General features: G+C 38.5%; 1 protein-coding gene across 4 annotated transcripts in view; it reads right to left on the minus strand.

The window, feature by feature from the left end:
* Sema3c (semaphorin 3C) overlaps positions 1-24,764 on the minus strand; it is a 163,485-nt gene extending 138,721 nt beyond the window's left edge. For 2 of the 4 annotated variants that reach the window (NM_001106578.2, NM_001439851.1), the window contains 2 exon segments: positions 22,369-22,509; positions 24,418-24,764. In NM_001106578.2, coding sequence (NP_001100048.1) covers positions 22,369-22,471 — 103 coding nt within the window. In that variant the 5' untranslated portion in view covers positions 22,472-22,509; positions 24,418-24,764. 4 annotated transcript variants of the gene reach the window in all.
* Between the last annotated feature and the right edge of the window lie 449 nt (positions 24,765-25,213).

Below are 25,213 nucleotides of genomic sequence, written 5' to 3' on the forward strand. Positions count from 1 at the left end.
TTGTGTTCCAAGTCCTCCAGCACCATGTCTGTATTCTCACACAGTGGCTCTCAACCTTCTCAAAGCTGGGACCGTTTAACACAGTTCCTCATGTTGTGGTGACTTCCAACCATAAAACTGATTTGCTACCAGTACATAACCATGATTCTGCTACTGTTATGAATCACAATGTAAACATCCGAGATGCAGGATATCTGACGTGCAACCTCCCAAAGGGGTCGAAACCCATAGGTTAAAGCCATTGCCTTCCAGCCTCACCATGCTGCTCTTGGGTCCTCTTGTCCTCCACACTGTACCTTCCCAATTCCTCTTTTTCTCCTTCACTAGTTAAGTAAAACAGTACTTAGTGATGTAAGGCTCTTCAAATGGAAAGCTAACAAGTAAAGGCTACTTTTACTTTTCCTGCCCAGGAGCCAAGATTCTTCATCTCTTTGGCTGTCATTTAGCTATAACATAAAGGTTCAGATTAGATGGAAACCAGTATTCAGCAACAAAATTCTGGTTCCAAATATAGGAAAAGTGATACATGTTCTTTTGGGGTACTAGGATACTGCTTAGCACTCCACCTCATGTAAACTGTTAGAAATAAGGCTGCAACATAAAACATGTTCAACCATTGGTGATATCCACCAAATGGCAACTAAATAATTTGTCTGAATAGTATACAAACAGACTTGGATCCCATAAACCCACATTCTCTTTGAAAGTGTCATTTATTGCCAAGCAACCAGAGCTTCCAGGGACTAAGCCACTACCCAAAGACTATGCATGGACTGACCCTGGACTCTGACCTCATAGGTAGCAATGACTATCCTAGTAAAGGCACCAGTGGAAGGGGAAGCCCTTGGTCCTGCCAAGACTGAACCCCCAGTGAACGTGATTGTTGGGGGCGGTAATGGGGGGAGTATGGGGAGGGGAACACCCATATAGAAGGGGAAGGGGAGGGTTGGGGGATGTTGGCCCGGAAACCGGGAAGGGGAATAACAATCGAAATGTAAATAAGAAATACTCAAGTTAATAAAGATAAAAAAAAGTGTCATTTATTTCCTACCCCATTCTTTACAAATAAAGTTTCACCTCCATGTGGTTTAAAGCAGCACACTAAGGAGTGTCTGTAGTACACTCTTGGTCATGAATAAAAGGAAATCGAAATTGGAGCCGCAGAAAGCAATGGAAAATAGAAGCCAACTTTTTTTTAACTCTTACACTGGCAAAGATATTAATGTTTTTGCTTACTGCCTCATTAGCTCCCTCAATTTGAGTGGACAATACAAGGCCCCGTGAATTGTGTCCCATGGGCAAGCGCAGTGACATCTCAAATTTTATAACACATTTCTTGGCACCAGGATTTCGATAAGTGGGAAATTTTCATAAACCTGCTAAAAATCTCCGAAAATTCAAACCTCTGATACATAAAATATTTTTATGTACTCACACATGCACGTCAAACTACATGATTAGCACAGAAGGCCATCAAGATTATGAGCTATAAGGAAATAAATGGCCTTAAAAATGTAGTCCATTACTAGGTGACAAGAGGACTGGACTTTCCAGGAAAACACATAGCAGACAATGCCAAAACAAATGTTCTTCTGGACTAAAGCTCAATAAAGCCAGAGATAATATGTTGCATAGATCATATGCTCGTGACTCTCATTTTGAAACCTTCTACAGTCTACCATAGTATCCCATTTATCTCTTGGCATGCTAACACAATTCTAAGATGTCATGTTATTTTCTAAAACAATATGACCTAAAGGGAGATTGCAGAGCACAAAAATAGAAATGGCAGATTCTGGTTTACTTTTTTGTGTTGACTGCTCAAAGTAGCTTCCCCATACCACAGCTGGAACGACCTCAATGCTAAAACCCACACCATAGTGGTTTCTATGTGCTTTAACTTTCAAGTTCCCCAGGAGACTAGATCCTTTCTTTGAAATATCTCTCCAATTCTTAGTATGAAATATACTTATTATTCTTTAATAAGATGATCCAGTCATAGAAAACTTGCAAGGTTTTGAACCTCAAAGATAAGGTCATAAACTAATGACTGAGTGCCTCTTTATATAAGCATTTGTGACAAATCAAGGTAATCGTAAAGTCTTTGAAGTCTACACACATCCATTACTAAAGCCATAAAATCTCAGTTATTTCACTCTTCAGGTCCAGTATCATCTTGCTATGCTGCTGCCTCAATCAAACCTACTGTTGGAGACAGGAGCATCTCAGATGGTCTTCTGTCAAAGATATATGTGCATGTGTGTGTGCTTTGTATGTGTGTTGTGTATGTGTGTGTGTTGTGTGTGTACGTGTGCATGTGTCTGTGTGTTTGTATGTACGTGTATATATATATATATGTATGTGTATGCATGCATTTATAAAGTAAAAAGGAAATCACAAAACCATTTTCTCAGCTTCTTCCCTCCCTCCCTTTCTCTCTTCTCTTCTCTTCTCTTCTCCTCTCCTCTCTCCTCCCCTCCCCTCCCTTCCCCCCCCACCCCCGCATGTGTGTGTCTGTGTCTGTGTGTATCTGTGTGTGTGTGTGTGTGTGTGTGTGTGTGTGTGTGTGTGTGTGTGTGTGTAATACAAGGATATCCACGCACACTTCATATCTCTTTCTGAGGAGGGAAATGGCAGGAACGATGTAGCAGTAAAAGAGCTGCTGATGTAAGCTTTAACCAGTGGCCTTGCATCTGACAAACTCGGCCCCTTTTAGCCTCCTTCATGGAACCCAGAAAGTCAAATGATAATTAAAATGAAGGTTGCAAAGATAATCAAGGACATAAAAAGAGATTTGTTCATGTGAAAGAAGATAAGGATATAAAAATAAGATTCAAAGAGACAGAACTGGGTGAGGGAAAATGATGATAAAAACTGGTGTGGCATTGTGGAGTGTGGGTTCTTCTCTATCTCCATACAACCAGGAAAACGGCATTCTTACCAGAACTACCACTTGGTTTAGATATTAACTTTCTGTTATTGTGTGGCACTACAAAGAACAGAAATTGTATGTTGCAGGATTTTAGAGAGGTCAGAGAAAGAAAGAAATCTTGGATAAAACCTATTCTTAGATCTCACCAGCACCACAATCTACTGGCTCTTCAAGAAAGTGAGAAAACAAGATTGTCCATTAACATCTCAGCCCTGTCAGTGTCAGTGGTTAACTTGATTTCAAAGAGTATGAGCCGAGTAACCTCTCTCTAGATCAGCAACCATTAAGTCTTCCATAAGTTAGTACCACTTTTAATTTCCTTAGTTTATATCAAATAATTATGTTCAGATTTGTTGTTGTCATGTTTTATAAACACTACATCATTTGATATTCACAATGACAATATCAGATCAGAATAAATTAATATAATTTTCATTTTGTAGCCTAGCCAGTGAAACTTATACGCGTTTCATGGCTTCAAGTGCTGGAGAAATCTGAGCCTTATGTAGTGGCTCTATGCTCACCTTAGCTGAAAAGGGTTGTGCAAAGCACAATCAATTGTTTGTATTTTGGGTCCATTAGAACGAGTTAATGCTATGAGCACCATTTCCTTCTGCTTTATAAATACAAAAAGAAAAGTTTCTCTGTGTACTAAATGAAAATATGAATGAAATCATTTCATGGCTACCTCTCTGTATTGCACTATTAACACTCCATTGATTTTCTTGTGGGTTTTTGTTCGGTTTTGGTTTGGTTTAGTTTGGTTTGCTTTGGTTTGGTTTTGGTTTTGGTTAGTTTCTTAGGTTTCTGTTCCTTATTGCTGAAATGACATATAGGGAAAAGAATGAATTATTCCTCTATATGTAATTTATGTTTCAGGGTCTGTTGCCTAGGACAGAAGATGTTGTATAAACAGTTGGCTGAGTGACTTAAAGATAAACTGAGAAAGAGTGCAGCAACACTCATTCACACACTGTACTTATCAGGTCGGCTATAATTGGGTGGGGGAAAGTGAGTCACAGATTTGCTTACTTAGGAGGCAGTACAGGGAATTACTCCATCTAATGAACATGGATAAACTCCAGAAATAAACGTAGAAAATGGAGATTCTAAGAAAGCCACGCAGATTTCCAAACTGCCAAATTACAATTAAAGCTGATGTGGGTTGGTCAACGATGTTCCAATCTGTAGTCAACTAGTGTGTGAAGTAGTATAACTCTCTTTATCTACATGATCATACTGTAGTGATATTTCTATTTAAGCAGAGTACCTTTCGCTGGGAAAGTTAATTTCTTCACCCTCCATTAAAAGGAAGTATAGTTATTTGATGCACATTTTGAATTTTATAGTTTTTAATAGAGTTTTTCAAGCTGTATATTAACATTGCAAACCTAGCTATGTCTTAAGCATTTCTTATTTGTCTGTTGCTTCTCTTGTCTATGTCTGTGTAAGGTCTATTGCAAAGCATATGTCTTTTGAAAGCAAGGTATACATCTTTTTATTAAATATTAAAGCAATGAATTCATGGATGGAATCTTGGAGGCAAGATTGTTTTATGTGGTACAATAAAAAATATACTGTCCTAGGATATCACCTGCTGTAAATTTAATAAAATTTCTGTCTTCTTTTATTCTCCCACCTACACTGTTACAGTGAGCAAAATAAGGTTCTGATAACTCTCTCTGTTAGTGATATTGAAAATTATAAAGTATGAAGTAAAAAAGTATAAAGTTTATCATCCACTAAAATTATATCACATATGATTCATTTTTTGATATGATACTCAGAATGGTATAATCTTTTAAGAAGACATATGCAAATCTTAATTAATGTTGTTTAAAATTTCAAGATGACAAGTCTGTTGTAGTGAATACTGACATCTTCATAGGCTCAAACACTCAGCTTCCAAGTTTGTCCATTAGGCAACTTTAAATAAACCTGAACACGCCTGTTATACCGCTTAAGTAATTTCTACTTCATAACTCCTTTTTCAGTAGTAAGCATACAGCTTAGTTTCATATGTTAATGAAAATACCTAAAATTTTCCATATTGTATTGAATTAATTTCTCATCAAATTTTATGCAATATATTTTTAAAAGTCTATATAACCAATTGATCATATAAAAAACTACAAATCTCTTTATTCTAAACCATTTTCACACCACACCATGCTCATTTCCAACCCTGTTGATTCTTTGCAAAAACATGAAGTAAAGAAAAAATTTATATATAATTATAATAGCAAGGATTATCTTCCTCTCCATTCCAATAAAACTGTTGGTATTTTTGGTTCTTTTTTTTTTTTTCAGAGCTGGGGACCGAACCCAGGGCCTTGCGCTTCCTAGGTAAGCGCTCTACCACTGAGCTAAATCCCCAGCCCGGTATTTTCAATGGAATCCTGAACTCCCACAGATCTTGAACACTTATCCTTTACTCTACGGTACAGAATGTAGTAAGGCAGAAATCTGGTCCATTACCACAGGAATCTCTTACTGTCTCCATGGCAATAGTAGCACCCAAGAAGTGACCTAAGGCAGTAGAAGCATCAGTAAAATGTTTAAGATTTAAGACCTAAATCAAGATAATTTTCTAAGAAGGATGAGAACTCTTTAGGGCAGACTTTGAAATCTCTGGTGTTTTATGACCTGTAAGAAAAGCCGGGATAGGATGTTTTGCACTAATTTCTTCCTTCGTAACTTGCTGAGTAATTTCATCCTGTCATAGCACAATAGCCATGACAATAGTCATTTTAAGATAGAAATGTACTGCCTCATTCCCTGGGAGGAGAAGGGAAGGAAATGAGTTCTGGATAGGAGAAGGGAAGGAAATGAGTTCTGGATAGGGATGGAAAATGCAGGAGGAGACAGAGAGAAAAAAGATAGAGCTCAGAACTGCAAGACGTTTTACTATAGGAACAAATTACCAATTTGTTCTGAGGTACATCTTGGGAACAGGATTTTTAACACCCTCTAGGTGACAGCACTTGGTAGCCATGTTCTACAGTGACAGTTCAAATGTACCTGTCATTTTAAAAATTTAGAATTACAGGATTACAGTCTGATTTTCTCCCAAGTCAAAGTCTTATATTCTTACAGTGATCAGCAAAGAACCAATGAGAATTAAGAGCACAGAAAAGAAAGCGCTAAACTCGTGGCCAAAGAATTTGTTATCAAACATGAAGGCGATATTTCAATCCATCTTGATAAATTCATTTTGGGTGCCTGATATTCAAAATAAGATCCCTCAGGTAATCCCTACAGTCTGAAGCAGGCTGAGGCATGGAGTTGTGAGTTTGTGCAACATTTTATATTAAAATAAGCACCCAGGGGCTCGTCTTTTAGCCAAGTGATAGAGAGCTTGCCTAGCAAGGACGAGGTCCTGAATCAGATCCTCAGCTCTGACGAAGGAAAAAAAAAAAAAGGAAAAACAACAGTCCAATGAACAGATGTTCTTTTTGATTCAATCCTTAAATATGCCTGTTATAAGAGGAGGTGGAAGGAAGACTAAGGTTTTAAAAAAGATAAACGAAAAGATAGCCACTCAAAATTGTGGCTATCACCACTGGAGGTGGTTGGTAAGATCTTAAATGATGGGCATTTAGAGTCAAATTTGCAGCCAAGAATCCACCTTGTCAAGGATAAATCATGCAGCCATAATGACTACAGAGTAGTTACAAGCACTGTTAGAAACTTGGAGGTAAATCAAAACAAAGCCCAATAAGGGCCCTTTGGCTCCAATTTTTGGAGACCTTGAGCTAAGCAATAGCTTTATTTTTGGTGTTCTACCTTATGCACTGCTATTTCTGTCTACAACGGAGATACAACTACAGAAATGATAAATGCTTGCAGGGGTTTGAAGCTAAAATTCTAAATTCATTTAAGATGTGTATTTTTCGTTAATCACCTGCCCTACATGGTCTCCGTGCCTCTTTTATGGTACACACTAGGCTTTGGCTGGTGTAATAGGTGGTTATGTCATTGACTCATTTTGTTTACTCCAAGAAGAGGCCTCCCAAAGGACAGGACATGTGCTGTGTTGCTTCTTTAAAGACAGATGCAAATATAACATTGGGCAGGGTAGGTTCTAAAATACCTGCAAAACTAAATGCAGTTCATCTGGTCTTCCTTTTAAGCAATTACTAGACTGTGTCCACACATAAAGCAGCTAGGAGGATGAGTGGTACAGAAAAGAATAAAATAGGACATGCAGTCCCTCATGAAAGAGGTCAACTTTTGTTCTCAGACTGATTTTTAAGTTTCTGACAATCCACTTTAATTGTATTTTCCAGCTTCCAATTCGAGGTGAGTGAGATCAGCATGGCTGTGCCTATACACTAATGCATACATTGGAAATGTCTGCGCAATGAACTTCAGCCAGTTACCTTCAGATGTTAAAACTCTAATATCCCTCTTTTTTCCTTATATCCTTTTCCCCACCTCAAAAGCAGTATTAGAAAGTGTTTTAAATTCTGTCTTGGTTGCATATATTGACTGTGAAATTTGGAAACCAGTCATGTTAGAGGAAATTTTACTGAAATGCCACTTGGCACTGATTTTGATTTCCAAATGTGACTAAATAGCACATCTTCACACAAAGAGAGCTTCCTCTAACTCCATTCCTGCTAAAAGAATGAAGTCTGGGATTTTTGTGGTCCCAAAAATAATATTATGGTCAGCATGACCACCTTTTTCTCCTGTCATGTAACACTCAGAAACACATAAACAAAAGGCTGTGGCAAAGCCAGCAACTCATCATTACTCAAGTAAGTATACATTACAGTTAAATTTTTACAACGTTTGTAGGCATGTGTGTGCATGTATGTGTATGCATGTGCCCATGTATATGAGTACACATGTATATCCAATTGTACCTGTCCATATATGTATGTGTTTGTGTAGGCCAGAGGTTGATGTGAACTGTTGTCCTACATCACATTCCTCCTTATGAAATGACGTGGGTCTCCAGCAGAATAGGTTGTCTAGTCTGTCTAGCTAGCTAGGGGTGGGCATCCCCTGTCTTTGTCTCCTGAATGCTGATATTGCAAACTTCTACCTACCCATCCTTCCCGTAGATGTTAGAGGTCTAAGTTTATTCCTGATGGCTCACACAGGAAGCTCTCGCCCTACGATGCCATCTTCTCAAGCCGACATTGTAGATGGATAGTACGATGACTGACATACTTGTAGATAATGAATTCATACATAAAACATTAAACACATGTTAGAATACTGGAGGGTGGATATAAGAAAAAGGAAACAAACGTGGATTATGACAAAGTTTCTAGGAAGCAAACTTGAAAATAAACAGATGTAAAGAAGAAACAGACTTATGAATGTAATTAGATTAATCATTTACTTTAGCGTCTATTCCAGATGTTTCAATACCCTGCAGCTAATCCACGTGTACCACTTTTATGTATCCAAATAGAGCCACCAAGTGCAATTTTATTCTATAATAGACAAGTCCTGACACTGTTGCTGTCAAAATGATTAAATGAATAACAAGGGATGTAAAAATGGCATAAACAATTAGTCTTTATCCTGTTTAATATATCAAAAATTTAAAATGTATCTATACTGTGGGCATTCGTAGACTGCCTTGAAAACGGTTCTGTATAATTAGATTTTCACACAGAGGCCTTGCAACTCTAGCTGCAGCGGGTTTGCTGGACTAATGGAAATTGGAATTGAGGCAATTATGTAGAACAGTGGCAGGAAGCATGGCTTTCAGGAGAATCAGCTTAAAGAAGAAAAGCCCAGTGGCATGTGCATTAACGCTGTCAAAAGTCTAAGCAAGATTGGCTCTCTGTGCTAGCTAAGCCCCTGCCTGACTCTGGAAAGTAATTTTCTGAAGCCATGCCAAGCTCTTTGCTTGAAAATAACATCTTAATTGGTTTCTCCCAATAAAATTCAAAATGCTCTTTTGGTGATGATAATACACTCATTGTTTTATTCCAGTTCAACGTTCTGGTCTCCTGAAATGTTTCCAGTATTATCGTTCAGAGAAAGGGAAAGGAGCTCATATGCTTACGTTTATAGAACGGCAATCTGGCTAGAAGGATCAACAAAATTGGAAGCTCTTGAGGCCAGAGAGACCAGTTCTATAAAGAATGCTTATTTTCAAACTCACATTCGTGTAAAATGGCAATGAGACTCCAATTTCTTACCATTCTCTTTCTACAACTTTTAGACACAGATACATAATGATGATGTTCAGAGAATGGTGACATATCTGGTTGCCCAATGACACAAATTAAATCTTTCAATAATTCTTTTCAAATTAAAGAATAATTTACATCATTTTCCTCCCTTGGACTTACTGTAATTAGTGTTTTGGTTGTCAGCATTTAGTCTACTACTTAGTTCCAACAGAGTATTATTTCTCTATAAAGATTTTATACAGCATATATTTGCATGTGATAGATGGGGGAGAGAGAGAAAGACAGAGAGACAGAGACAGAGACAGAGAGAGCACTCAGAGGCACACGTGTCACTGGGAGAGCACTGAGTGTGGAGGTCAAATGATACCTTGTGGGAGTCACCTCTCTCCTTCCATCATGTAGGTTCAAAGGAATGAGTGTCACACTTGACAGCAAAGGTCTTTACCTGGTAAACCAGCTCGGACATCAGCAGTCTGTTCCTGGGTGTTAAACTAAAACGTGGTTTTCCCCAGACTATTCATCTAAACCATGTCATTTATGTAAAGAACGGATCCATTCTCCAAGATCCATTCATTTTTTAGACAGTAAAGATTTGATCTTAAAAATAAGATGTTTTATGAAATAATCTGGCAGAAGCCTTGTTAGCAGGGTTAATCTGATGTAGGGCAACAGGCTGTTAAAAGTACCCTGATTCCTGGTTGAGACAGGTCGAATCACTGGGAGCCTAAAAGGGATGGCAGGCACATTCCCAGGCTCCCGGAGATCAGGGTCTTCTCACCCCCCACAGATCCCTGTAGAAAGGTTTGAGACAAATCAGTCACAAGGGCAACGCCCCAAGCCCCTCCTCCACAGGGTCACATAGGCTCAAGACAGATCAGTCACAGTAACAGGACCACATCCCTGAATATGTAGATGAGGTCTTCCCAAGGTCTCAGGCCAAACCAATAGGAAGTACCTGCTGTCAGACCCTGACCCCTCCAAAAACTGTATTTAAGAATCGTGTTCAGGATTAAAAGTGTGCAGGAATTATTTCATCGTCTGAGAACTTCTGTCATAAGAGCTGTAACACAGCCACTTGGGGGAGAGATCTGCTCTCCTGAAATCACTGCCAGAAGCTCCCAAACACCCCTCGCTGTCTACTCAGTCTCCTGTGTGCTCAGCCCAGCCTGAGCAACTTAAGTGGCAGTGGGGGGAAAAGAGCAGAACCAGCAGCTGAGGTGATGGAAGCCATTCCCTCCCTGCCTGAGTTCTCTTCCCCTCACACGAACCTGAGCACCTAGCTGGGTCAGAGATCTCTGTGAAAAGCCTCTGCTCCAGAGCCCCACAACCTGACACTGAGTCAAACTTTATTTAAATAGATCAACATTCTCCAGTTCCTCCTAGATAATAGATATTGTCTTCTGTAAAATCATATGCCTTTAATACCTTTGATCTCTTTCTACCAGGAAGACCTCAGGACAAATACTGAAATGACTAATGAGGAAGTCATTTTTGTACTTTTATTATCAAGCACTGCAATTGCTAGACCATAATTTTTAGCATTTTACAGGCATCACTTCAAATCAGTACAGAAGATGTATTTAATACATAGGAAGAGTCATCTACAAACTAGTAATGGGAAACCTGAATTCTAATGCATGGAGCACATGAAACTAGCTTGATTACAAGAGCACTGACATGTAAAAGACGAGAGAAGCATTCTAATTCATTTCCATGAATTACGGGAATATAAATATAAATAATGAGCATGTATAAGGTTGCAGCCTACATGACATTACACAGAATGGATTGTACTTGCACTTAAGAATTTAAAGTTATACATGTGTATGACTGATTGGGGCTGTCACAATAATTAACAAAAAAGAGGCAATGAATGTGAAAAAGAGCGAGGAGAGGGATATAGGAGAGACCTGGAGGGAAGGAAATGGAAAAATGATGCAATTTATATTACTATCTCAAAAACCAAATAATTTTTAAAAAGACCTTTGATTTAAAGGAATGATTATTCTTTTTTTAAAGTGACGAATATGATAGTTGAATTGTCTCAGTTTTTGAGCCTTCTTTAGGAGAAATATATTTGCTACATAAAACCCTTTGCAATCCGTTACTGGCTGGCTCTATGGGTATATAGGTCAGTTGTGGAACACTTGTCCACCCAGCTGAGACCCTGGATTTGATTTTGGTACTCTAAATAAATTGATTAGATAAATAAGATAAAAATCTGTTGTGTAGTTGCCTTAAAATATTATAAAAATCAAGATCTAATTCGAAGTTTAAGGTGATTAAAGCTAATTAAAACCTTAAGGTACGTTGCAGCTTAGTCTTGTGCACGTTTTAGAGAAAATACCGTGAGTTGAGTTTGTTAATGCCGATATTCATGGCCTGATATTCCTATGGGTTTAGTGCTTTGATTTGTAGCGTCTCTGACTTGACACATGTTCTGCTGATGACTAATCTTCTTCTTATGCTTGCCTACCCTCTAGTGCTCTCAGAGCTACCATGAAGCTGCGGGAGGTGAGCAGTGACTCAGTCTCTTAGGGCCTCTGTGCTGAGAAATTCTGTAACAGAAGAGATAACACGGAATCTTCAAAAGGGAGGATGCACTCTGCAGACTTAATGTGTTAACCTTGAGTTCTCCAAGGCTGTAAATTCCTACTGGATAAGAAGGGAGGCTTTAAATGATGGCTGAGGAGAACCACCCCTTGGAGGAGAAGGGAGGACTTGCCATTTTTATAGCTCAGCACATTGCTCCCTGACCTAAAATAGCATAGCTAAGCCCTGGGCTCTGCCTGTGCTGGACCTTTCTTGCCAGCTGGTCCTCTGTGCTAGCAACAGTCTCACCTTTCTCTTCTTCACTTTGTAATGCTTTCTCTTTGACAATTGAAGCAACCCTAATCCCAATACAAAGACACAGAAAGCAAAGGAGTGTTGGGATCCTCTCGATGAGGTGAAGCATCCTCTCCCAATGCTTTTGTGTATCAGTTTTGTTCCTAGATACGGAATGAAAAACAGAAGAATAGTGTCCTTAGAGTTCCTCAAACAAAGCATGTTGAGGAAGTGGAAAGACTGAGTGAGTTCTGCTGCTATGCCCAGGCAACGCTGCAGGGCTGTGAAGAAGGACATGTGGATCGCCATTTCTTTAAGAGAAAGCATAGGGCACGTGACCTTATGGAATGTACCTAGGTCACTGGGCAAGACAAATGAGGAGAGTAAAAGACATGTTTTCCCATAGAGTACTTTCACCTGAGCTCTGCCTCCTCTCCCAATCATTAACAGTTCCAGCAGCAGCAGCCAACAAGCAGCTATGTTCTGGGGAAGAATTCTCAGCTTCCTCACGGTGGTTTGCCATTCCAAGGAACAGCAAAACACTTTTGCTCTCTTTTTCTCTGCCTTCCATTTTACTTTTAAATCCTGCCCCCCTTTTTGACCTATAGGAATAATTGTACATATTTACAGGTTACACCCATATAATAGGTGATAATTCAGTGCTCAAGTATGCTTAGTATGTGCGATGATGAGAAATGTCTCCATGTCTTCAAGTACCAGTTAGTTCTAGATATATTGGTCATTTTTGAGTGTAGGGTCATTTGACTTGGTGCTACAAATTAAACTCGGAGCCTTGGGCGCCTGCTTTTCACTGAACTATACCATTGGCCCATCAGGCCTTTGTATTGGAATACTTCAAATCTAGTTCTTTATGAATTACATAAGCTATTGTCATCTACAGCTACCCTCAGTACTGTATAGAGCACTGGGGCAGTTTGATTTCACTGCAGATTGTGGCTCTTCCTATCCAGATGTCCTCAGTCCCACTCCCACCCCTTGGACTCCACAGTTGACTGTGCTATTCTCTGATGTAATGTGAGAGAGCGAGTTTTATGAAATGCCATCTGCATTAACTTCGATTTTAATAGGTCCTGGAATGAATTCTACAAGTGTTTGTAGAAATGGTTCCAGCTCTCCATAGCTCTCCAGTTTGACATGATGGCTTCTATTTTAACCTGTTACCTTTGTATCCGTAGGATATCAACCCACACACTTAATTTTCTGATCTGTATTTCAAGGTTAGAAATACTGCTTAACGTGCAGTGTTGTTAGAGTTACATGAAGTACCACAAACTATTTGGAATATTTTCTGCAGTAGAGACTATGTTAATGATAGTACTATAAAATGAATATAAATTACTAAACATTTTTATAAACATAGAAGACAAAAAAATTACAACTAGGGAGAAGAGAAAAAGACAAAATTCTACCTCTCTGGTCTGAGACATTCCCTCTGCATCCCTTCGAGACATTGTATACTTTTATACTGGCATAATATCAGAACCTCATATTTTGCTATCAGAACAAAATTTAATAGAACCTGAGGAACATTGCCAAGAATAAAAATAACATTTTAAAGAGTAATATACACATTTTCAAATTCATTCTAAGTATCTCAAAGAATACATAAGTGGCACATCATAGAAATTACTTCTCTTCTAATATTTTCCAAGTCATTCTTTGCAATACCTGAACCAAAATTTCTCCTCTTCAGTTCAAGCTGATGAATGAGATTTGGCGCTCCTATAGGTGTACAGGAAAAGCTGGGTTTCCTGTCTTCCTCCCTCATGTTTTAATTTCAACTTTAATTTCAATTTTCAACTTGCTGTTTTACATTAAGTACAGGTGTTACCCTGCTCAGGGTTCTGTTTTGGTAACATCTGACCCACATTTGCATTTATGAATTACATTGTCACAAAAGAAAGACCTAAGTGCTTTTTACGTATCCTGGGCCTCTTGTTGAGTTTGGGTTCATTAAAAAAAATGCAGGTGAGCAAGATCTTTAAATGGCACCGAACTAAGACCACTGGAAGGAAACTACAAAGGCACCAAAGTACAATGCTTTCCTGAGAACTAAAAATTTATCTTTATCACATCCACAATGAGCATTCTCCAAATGAATGGAGACATCAGAAACAACCACCCTTTTTTTTTTTTTTTTAATCTCTTGGGGCAACCACAAGACAGTCTGTTTTCAGCAACTGTGCCTGCTAATGTCAATGTTAGCAGAGTTCATGAAAAACTAATTCATTATTTTCAGTTTATTATCCAATAACAGTTCCTGAGCTTTGCATGTGGCTCACTAATTCTCCGGGGTCCTTTCATGTGTTGCTTAATTAACTTAGGTGCTTGTCAAACGAGGCAGAGGCAGATAGTATAAGATAAAAGAGGTTTTGTCTTTTTTAATCCAAAATGAACTTCTCTCATTTGCATACTATCTATGGCCTGAGGATTTTCACAGCTTATTACTGAATATTCAGCAGAGAAAAAAGGAAAAAAAAAAGACAAAGTGAAGGGTAAATCAAGGGGCCAAGGCAAGGTTTGTCCCTACCCTTGATGCTCCTGTTTCCAAACATTGAACTTGCCTTCAATCACCTCTGTACACTGAAGCCAGTTGCACTCATATCTAGTGGTGAAACTTATGCTTAAACTAGAAGATTGGTCAGTGTTAGCAAGGAAAAATATCTCAAACAGGAAATCCTCAGGGAGTTTCAATCCCGAGGTCCACTGAACATAATCGGTAGCTAATGGTTAAAAAGCAATCTTCCAGTAGGGTATCTCTGCTATTCTAGCGACCCAAGGCCAACGATGAGTTGGAGATTCATATAATCAACTTCTCTACCAATCTCTTTTTTTTTCATGAGTACCTTGATAGTTATGAATTTTAAGCCAAAGGAAAATGTGAAGAAAGAGCTAAATTTTACCTACTGAATGAGATGATTGTCACACTGAGTGATTTCCATGGCTTACTTAGACCACCCTGGTCTTACACTATTTTGTTTAAGATACTAGCAAACCACTGAACTGAGAATAGGTCCCCTATTGAAGGAATCAGAGAAAACTGGAAGAGCTTGAAGGGGCTCGAGACCCCAAAAGTACAACAATGCCAAGCAACCAGAGCTTCCAGGGACTAAGCCACTACCTAAAGACTATGCATGGACTGACCCTGGACTCTGACCTCATAGGTAGCAATGAATATCCTAGTAAGAGCACCAGTGGAAGGGGAAGCCCTGGGTCCTGCTAAGACTGAACCCCCAGTGAACTAGACTGGTGGGGGGAGGGCGGCAATGGGGGGAGGGTTGGGAAGGGAACACCCATAAGGAAGGGGAGGGGGGAGGGGGATGTTTGCCCGGAAACCGGGAAAGGGAATAACACTCGAAATGTATATAAGAAATACTCAAGTTAATAAAAAAAAAATTAAAAAAAAAATACAGTCAACAAAAGTGACGCCTAGGCACTTAGTATATTTTAGCACTTGATAATTTACAGGAGACAAGGCCTCCATATAAGTAAATTATTTAGTTTTCTTTCATAAATTTTTCAATACAGCATCACCATGTAGTCCTGGTTGGCCTAGAACTCATTCTATAAATCAGGCTGGCCGGGATTTCCAAGGGCTACAAGCTTCTCTCTCGAGAGCGCTAAGAATAAAGGAATGGGTCATCACACAGAGCACAGCGGTATCTTTAGTAGCAGATTGTCCCTAATGAGCCACCATAATAATCTCAGCTGTCATTCATTGGTAAAACATAGCTACTTAAGTGTGTTACTTTGATAACAGTAGAACATTTCCCAGGCTGGAGAGATGCTTAGTGGTTAAGAACACCGGCTGCTCTTCCAGAGGTCCTGAGTTCAAATGCCAGCAACCACATGGCAGTTCACAACCATCTGTAATGAGATCTGATGCCCTCTTCTGGTGTGTCTGAAGACAGCTACAGTGTACTTATATATAATAAATAAATAAGTCTTAAAAATATTTCCCATAAACTCACATAAAATTCCTTATTCTAAATACTATTCCACAGTGAAAAGCTGCTGCTGGACATTTATATATATATATGTGTGTGTGTGTGTGTGTGTGTGTGTGTGTGTGTGTGTGTGTGTGTGTATGTGTGTGTGTGTGTGTATGTGTGTGTGTGTGTAAATTTAATCATTTTTCATGGACAATTTTCATATATATAATTTATATCACCATGATGTCAGGGAGAAGAAGCAATCCCACATTCTCGTTTTTCTGACGCTTCCTGTCACTTTGAACCATTGCAGAGCATCCCAATTAATACACTAGGTCATGACACTCAGAACAGTAAACCAAGGATATTGCTTTCTCACACAGTTCAAGATCATCACAATAAAGAAGAATTTTTTAATAAAAAACTTAAAAAGAGTAAATACTTTGGAGGCAATGAGTATATAAAAGTCTATAAATATTTCTCGAGATGCTTGCATGTATGGAATCCAATCAAGCTCTTAGATAGATGCAAGAATATTTTATACTTTTCCATTAGTGAAAAATCACAGGGTCAAAGGTCTATTTTGGAAATAAATGGAACAATTAGGAAGAATTTTGGGGATTAACTAAAAAAGGCTCTTATGAAAGCTCGATATTTGGAACTTAAAGACTTCTTAGGGTACCAGATAGAAGATCAGGCTTGGTAGTCTTTTAAAATATTGATCAATAAATATGCATCACAGGATGAACGTAGAGGCATCTGTGGAAAGTAGTTGAATTGTCTGTGCCACTTATATGCTACTAGAGTGACGGATCAGTCGGGATCTTTTGCATCCTGCCTGGGATCTATTGCTGGTTTAAGGTAGCCAAATTCCTTTCAAGATGGCTGTAATTTAAGGAGGTTATTATAGCTAAGATAGTATAGAATAGAAAGATATCAAAACTTATTTTAGTTCAAGACTTATTAAGGTACTGTGAATTCCAGTTTCTGCAGTGGTAGTTAGGGATCACCACAGCATGTGGAACTGTATTAAAGGGTGGCAGAATTAGGAACATTGAGAACCACTGTTACAGAGCAAATAGAAAAGAGGCTATCAGAGCACAAATGAAGACCACATTTTAAAATTAGGGTTACTTACAAATGCTAATTTTCACACAAGCACTCCAGTATTAAAGTAAATATACATCGTAGACCATACTTAAAAGCATAATTCATTTAATTATTAGAATACTCATAAAGTATACACTACCTTATAGATGATAACAACTGGGTTAGGAGATTAAACATCTTCCCCAATATGCCACACCTAGAAAGTATCAGGCAGCCAAAACATATGCATTGTGAAGAACGTTTACGACTATTGTCCAGGCTCTTTATGTGAAATATTCTTAAAAATGCTGTCAGATATTATTAAGACTTCCTCAAAAAAAAAACCTGAACCTTATAATCCACAACTAAGCTTAAATTTTATTTCAAGGTATTAAGAATAATAAAGAGACCATTTGGTGAACTGATGTTCTGAAAAAGAATCAGAGCTACGGGTCAAGAGTTTAAGCTTTGATATTCCTTATTTCAGGTAAGTCTAGTTCTCACTATACCTTTAGGCATATATCCATAGATGTATATTCCTGTACATATATATGATATGTTATATAAATATACATATATATGCCTATTAATATATGTCCTAATATTTTCACATTATTAAAAGATTGAATGTGTAATGAATATACCTCAATTAATAATAAATCCATTATTATATTTTTATTCTATACAAAGGCAAATGTCTCATACATCAAAAATGTGTGTGATATGTTTTCTAGAACTAATCAGAAGCGTTTCATAATGCAAATGTATTCAATAGTTGAAAGTACAGTATGTCAGTATAAATATGTCAATACAAAAACAGAAACAAAAGGGGGAACAAAAATACTCATAGGAGGAGATATGGAGACAAAGTTTGGAGCAGAGACTGAAGGAATGGACATTCAAAGCCTGACCCACCTGGGGATCCAGCTCATATACATACAGCCACCAAACCCAGACAATATTGCTGATGCCAAGAAGTCCATGCTGAGAGGAGCCTGATATAGCTGTCTCCTGAGAGGCCTTGCCAGAGCATGTCAAATACAGAGGCGAATGCTTGCAGCAAACCACTGAACTGAGAACAGGGTCCCAATTGGAGGAATTAGAGAAAGGATTGAAGGAGCTGAAGGGGTTTGCAAGCCCATGAGAACAACAATACCAATCAACCAGAGCTTCCAGGGACTAAACCACTACCCAAAGAGTACACATGGACAGACCCATGGCTCCAGCTGCATATGTAGCAGAGGATGGTCTTGTTGGGCACCAATGGTAGAAGCCCTTTGTACTACCAAGGCTGGACCCAAGAGCATAGGGGAATGTCAGAGCGGGGAGGTAGGAAGTGGTGGGTGGTTGGAGAGGAGGAAACAACCCTACAGAAGAAGGGGTAGGGGAATGGGGAGGGAATTTATGAATGGGAAACCAGGAAAAGGAATAGTATTTGAAATGTAAAAAAAATAAATAAATAAAAAATAAAAATCCAATAAAAAATGGAAACAAAAGACATGAAACAAAACCCAACAGAATATGAAGGAGAAACACACAAATACATAGTTCACAAGACTACCTGCTTCTGCTAGCAATTGAAAAAGAAAATGGAAACAAAATAAATATTTAAAAAAATTATTAACTATATAGATCTACTTGTGTTTCCTCATATACTTTGGGCAATAAAAGCACAATATTCTTTATTTTCAATATAGACCAAATTCTGTTATAAAATGTTTAAATAAATTTTACATAATTGTGACCATATGATATGTATTTTTTCAGGAAGCTAAACTAGAAATCTATAAAAAATATTTTTAAATCCAAATATTGATGAATCACCAATATAGAGGTAAAATGAAGACATAGCTAAGCAAATAAAATTGACTGAATAAATGCACTTTAACAAAATTTGTGATAGACATTTGAGAAAAATGTATAGCATGAATAAATAAACTAGGTGAGTTTCCATGGAAGGAATTTCCCAGCAGAAAAACACATTGAACAACAGAAAAAAATAGTTCATAGTAAATTTTAGTGGATAAATTAATGATTATTTAACAGAAAAAAACTGGGAAAAATGAAAAAGTTCTGCATATCTAAAGAGATTGCTAAATTCTGTTTAATAATCAACTAAGACACAATGAGTGAACATGGTACTGCTATCGGGAATGGAATAGAGAGTATTACTACAGACCCTACAGGCTGAGGAAAGATAAAAATGAAATATGAGAACTTTTATTTTTATGAATTATATTTCATTTTAAGGAGAAGTAATATTGAAACTACCAAAATAATTGGACTTCATATAAATTCAATATGGATAACATTATCTGAAGTACAGAAACATTTTCTTAAATATTTACAAATAGCTGATTCATTTTATGAAGTCACAGAGCACTAATTCCCTGAAATAATTTATTCTAGAATACCTGTGGGGAGAAGATGGAACTTTTCACAAGGCTTTGCCTAGTATACTAGTCTCCCTCCTTACGATCCTTACAGATTCTAATGTTTTCGATGTGGACAAAATAGAATTAACACAAATAAGACAATGAAATCTGAATCTGTGGATCTGTGGTTTTAAGAAAATAATAATCAGTCCAAATAGCCCTGGCAGAACATTTCTATTTGTTTTAAAGATATTCAGAATAAAATAAGAATTGTGAAACTTACAAAGCATCTCCATTTTACAATATGAAAGATTCAGCTAGCAGGAATGTAATTAATATTATCTGACATACATTCCAGGTAGTACTGATAGCCATCTCCTTGACCTGCACTAGATCAACACGGAAAGCCAACCTGTAAATCACAGTTCCCCATGTTATCACTCCATCAGTCCACTGCAGAAGGGATGGAATGTGGATGCTGAAGGTAGCTCTTTTTCACACACCTTTACACTGACAGCAGTGTTTACTTGGACTTCAAGCAAGACAAGTCTGAACAGTTTTTAATAATGTCTTACACAAGAAGAGACAGACAGGAGACCCAGGTTCAAGGAGGGAGAAGATTACAAGACAAAAGAGCGAGCAGTCAAGATACTAAAGAGGACTTCTGGATATAAGAGAGATGAAACAACCAACCTCTGTCTGATGCAAAAAGAGTTGCCCCAAATGCCTTCAAAGTCCAGGTTTTAGGTTCAAAAATAGTGCCACAGATTTGAAGTATAAAATAAGATCCAGATCTGTGTTTAAATAAATATGCAGTCATATTCCCCACAACCCTGTATATAAAATGTATACCTTGATGTTAAGAACGAACTTTTAAAGTTGCTGTTTGTATATCAAGGCTAAAATTAAAATGTTCATAATGCTGCATCAGAAGAAGTCAGAAGTTTAAGACTAGACTGTTCTCCGTGATGGGTTACAAGCCCACATAAGCTACGGTGTTAAACAATGTCTCCAAAAATACCTGAATATAAAGCATTTTGGAGGAAAATTCATAACCTGTTTTGCATTATTTTAAAATGCTAAAGTTACTATAAAGTAATGGAACTCTTAGATAATAGGAAATTTACCCATGATAATTAGGTAAATGATAAACCGTCTTAAGACTATATTCTTGAACTAAACATTGAAACTTCTACATTTTTCAAGAAATTTTTTCATAACATATTAATATTTACTACTTTAGTGTAGAAATGTTTGAAGTTATTACCTTAAAAATTAAAATTTAATTTAGATTATTCTTGTGGGCATATTGTTTAATTCGGTGTTGGAGTTAGAGAGATGACACGTGACATTCTCTTTGTGGAATCCTAGTAATCTTGAGGTGAGCAAATGTGAGGAACTATTTATTGATAGGTTGATTAGTTTACCAGGCCATAGTCTACCATATTAGGGCAACCTATTCTTCGTGGATCTGTTTCCATTTCAATCTATTTAAGCACTAGCCATACAATAATAGGAAGTCTATAATAACCTCCGCTCTCTATGGCCCAGCAACCACTCTCCTATAGGATACTGACAGTCTGTTCTAAAAGACAGAACTTCTGGAAAACATAAATTGTACCTATTTCTTTGAAAACAGATTTGATGAAGTGTCCTAAATGACTAATCACTTGTTGCATACATTTACACAGAATGTTTGGATTAGTGTTGATGCCGTAGAAGGGACAAGCCTTAGTTATCTGGTCTACCTGACAGTGTCATCTCCTTCCACAGTAAGGAAAAATATAGGTAATTATATTTTTCCTTGAGGTTCTCTCTCTCTCTCTCTCTCTCTCTCTCTCTCTCTCTCTTTCTCTCTCTTTCTCCTTTCCTTCCTCTCTTCCTTTCCCCTTTCCTTCCTTTCTTTTTTATTCTGCATTGATAATCTCAACTTTAGAGACAAAGTACAAGCTGTAAAAAGCTTTTGTAATTCAAGAAAAGTAGAAGGATTTCAAAGCAGTCATTATTGTCCCTGTCCTTTACATCTAAACGGCATGACTATGGTTTTGAGGGGAAAATGTCAGGCACAAAGGTTAAGGGTGCAATTAGAAGTTCACACTCAGTAAGCTCTAAATATGGTTTCTCCAGTGCTCATGATGACCTTGGGGGAGCACTTAAGAACTTAAAAGGAAAGGGAAAAAAGGGCTGGTGTTAATCAGTGTGCTTTCTGCACACTCATCAAATGCAACTAAGCACGTGCAATGACAGAGTTCATGTAAAAAATGGAAACATAAACACAATGGTCCTGAAGACAAGATGATGTTTCTCATCTAGTTCATATTTCAACTGTCCAGTTAGTAAGAGTTATATGTCTAACCCAACCACCCATTCAGAATGGATATGTGAATGGCATACATTAACCACATATACACATTTGGTAACCACCATACAGCTTTTTATATAAATCGGTACTTGAAATTACTACTTTTCTAAGCTTAAGAAAACAACATTTTATACAACAATAATCAATGTAGTGTCCAAAATATTTTATGTAATTTTCACCTCACTAGAAAAATAATACCAACCATGAGAAATACTTTTGGAATAGGAAGAAAAACAACAGACTTTAGAACGACTCCAGTTTTGAAGCAAATACTTGGAACTTACTGGAGTTATTACAGTGACTAAACCCAGGGAGCCCTTTCTAATCATGAAGTTTAGTGAGGAGGGGCTGCATTCTGTCACAGCCAGATGATATAAAAGATGCTGCCCTTTGAGCTCTTTCTTATCTCCCTGGAATATACATTTAATCCAGATGAAATTTAAGGTGGAACAAGGTAGCAAATCCTTCAGGTATTTTCACAAACACTCCTTCCATTGCAAACATTTACCAAGGATAAATGTCCACGGCACTTAAAGAGTAGCCTGGTAATATTTTGAGAACTAAATAATGAGATTGTAGTCTCTTCAATATGTTAAACTTTCATCTGAATCAGAAAGAAAAAAGCGAGACCTTCAATAACATTTTTCATAAGTTTTATCAGATTTCTTACCATCGAATGTTAAATACACTCTTGCTTGGGGCTGGGATGATCCTTGGACGCAAATGGAACAAATAAATACTCCAACCAACACACAAATCTCCCGTAATGCCATTTCTTCTGATTTGGACATTAATATCCAAGGGAAAATACCTTTAAAGGAAAGATAAGAGATTTGTAGAATATCCTTTAACATTTTGGCAAACCAGAGATAACAGTTTTGAGAAGTGCAGCTTAAGGTCTGCAGTCATCAAGCAGTAGGAGGTGCTCTGACTTTACTTCTCAAGTGGAAATATTTGGATTTATTTGTGTCTGGAAGTCTTTGCAACAGACAATTGTTTTATCTTTCCACAAAAATGATGCTGACATCAAAGCAGAACAAAGCATCAGTGAAAAAACTTAATTGATTTCCTCCAAAGAATCCCAATACCTCATCTCTCTGAAACGCATTCCATTAAACTGATAGGCTATTGAAGAATGAAAATGCTCTCCTTAATAAATACAGTAGACTCCACAATCCTGTTCACAGGTACCCATTCATGCCATGCTCATTAATTCTTCTGGATTAATTGCCTCTGAAATAGTGTTTCCATACATAAATCTACCTGTGCTTCGTCCCTGATTACTAAATCACTTCAGTCAGTTATCTGCCAATGTATGCAGATGACTGGGCAGCGGTTAAATGATGCAGATGAGGTAACCATGGACTCCTGCCAAATTTAAACCAGTGACCTCGTGGTGAGTAATCCACTGGAGCCTCGTATCCACCAAGGCATATTTTACATAAATCAACCAGAGAGTGCGCCATCAAAATTTCAAACAATGAATCAAAAGGACAACCTTCTTGTTTGAAAATTGTAGCTATAAAATTAATATTGGCTACTAAGTAATGTCTAAGTATAAAGGGATGTCAGGTACTATTAGAACAAACCTAGATGAACCCCACTGGCCACATCATGCCAAATGAACTCAGGACCATGAAAGAAATCCCATCACTTCTCATGGAGTGTAATTATACAGTAAAATGACAAGCAGGTCTACTCTGGAAATACATCATTACAGATCTTATGTCATATGGCTTTTTAAATTGAAAATACATTATTGATTCTATTCAATAAGGAAATGTGGTTAGACATTGAAAGGACCATTTTTCTGACACAGACGGGAAAGGACGATTAAACAGAGCATGCAATCTCAAGGAAAAATCTAAACTGGTCTCATTGGTTGCACATATGCTGCAAGAGTTTGACATGAAATTCTATTTCTCTACCACACAGATGGAGGAAACCCTGGCGATGTTTGTGTTGGTAATTTTCAAAAGAAACAGTTTCTTCCTGCTTCCACAACCTCTTCACCCTGTCATCCCTAAATTAACTTAGAAGAAAATTGATTTTTATGGGTGACTTTCCCTTAGAATTTTACCCCTGGGATCTGTGAGCTTAGTAATTAAAATGGGGGGGGGGAGTAGGGGGGAGGTGATGAGATACTATTAATATGCCCAACTTTAGTCTATTATTAACCAAGTTAGAAACATTTGTACATTTTCACATTACTATTACCAGTACATAATCTGATATGCCTCCCCTAAAGAAGATACGCCCCATAAATTGCGAAGAATACTGCCTCGATGACATGGTAGATCAGATAGCACTGATCTATCCTAACAGAACACGCTGGTTTCAGTCCTACCTAGTGATGGGCTGTGACTGCCATCTCCCCACCCAAGTGCTTTACAACTTTGTCCCTTTAACTCCTACACTTAAAAGTGACTGCTGGTGTTTGGTCTTCTATTATCAGCAAATACAAGAACATAATTATTTTATGTCACTTCCACCAGTTTTTTCCCCCTTAGAAGGCACTGGAGCAACTTAAACTCTTGGCAGGTGCCACAACCTCCAGCCAGGCTCAGCTCCTCCGGGAGCGCTTTCCTCAGGAGCCGCGTGGGTCCTAAGAAAATGCCGAGACTTGAGTACACCAAAGCGGGGAAAAAAGTCAGTACACAGACCCAGAAAAGTTCTATTTTGCTAACTGAAGAAGACTGAAAATCTGAGTCCGGCTTACCGAGGTGGGAAAAGGTCCAGGAGAAGACAGCCACTTGTTCTGGGCTCGGATTCCCAGTCCCCAGATCCTTTCCCCAGAAGACCTTTAAAGACTTGGAGTCCGGAGGGTGAGATCCCGGCGGGCCGGTGCTGAGTTTCTTTGTAGCAGTATCCCCGGGCCGCAGAGCCGCGGCACCCGGAGCCCTTCTCCACGTCGCTCAACCCGGCACCTCGGAGTGAATGGCAAGTGGCCGGGCGCCGGGGGCGAGCGCTCGGTGTCCGATTACAGCGACGCGGCGCGCGGCTGAGGCTGCCCGGGCGCACCGCCCAGCCGGCTGCAGCAGCGGCCCCGCGTGGCCCGCTGCATCTGCACGGGCCGCCGCCCCACCCAGGGAGCGCCGGGCCGCCGGTGGCAGCGAGCCGGAGGGCGGAGCACAGGCTGGCCTCGGAGCCGGAAGGCTCTGCAGCAGGCTAGACTCTTCTCGGTAACACTGCCTTTCGCTGTGAACACTAGCAGGGCGCGCTCAGACGGTTTTGCTATGTGCGCCTCTCGAAAAGCATTCAGACTTGGCTAGGCTGTAAAGCAGTTGTTTTGCCAAAAGAAGGATCCCTGCATCCTTTTAAGGCAAAGAGTTACGGTTTTTAAAAGGGCAGGGATCTTGTCTTTACCCTGCAGCAAAATTTCTAAAGCTAGAGGAGAGAAACCTGCCCTCTTTTCCTAGAAGTGTAATCTGTTGAGTATTGTTTCCTGCTGCGTTTCCCTAATGCCCTGAAATCAGTAATTGTGCTGACCTTTCCACACTGAATCACATCCAGCA

Source organism: Rattus norvegicus, chromosome 4 (assembly GCF_021556685.1).
Source record: "Rattus norvegicus strain SHRSP/BbbUtx chromosome 4, alternate assembly SHRSP_T2T, whole genome shotgun sequence".
NCBI classification, from domain to species: domain Eukaryota; kingdom Metazoa; phylum Chordata; class Mammalia; order Rodentia; family Muridae; genus Rattus; species Rattus norvegicus.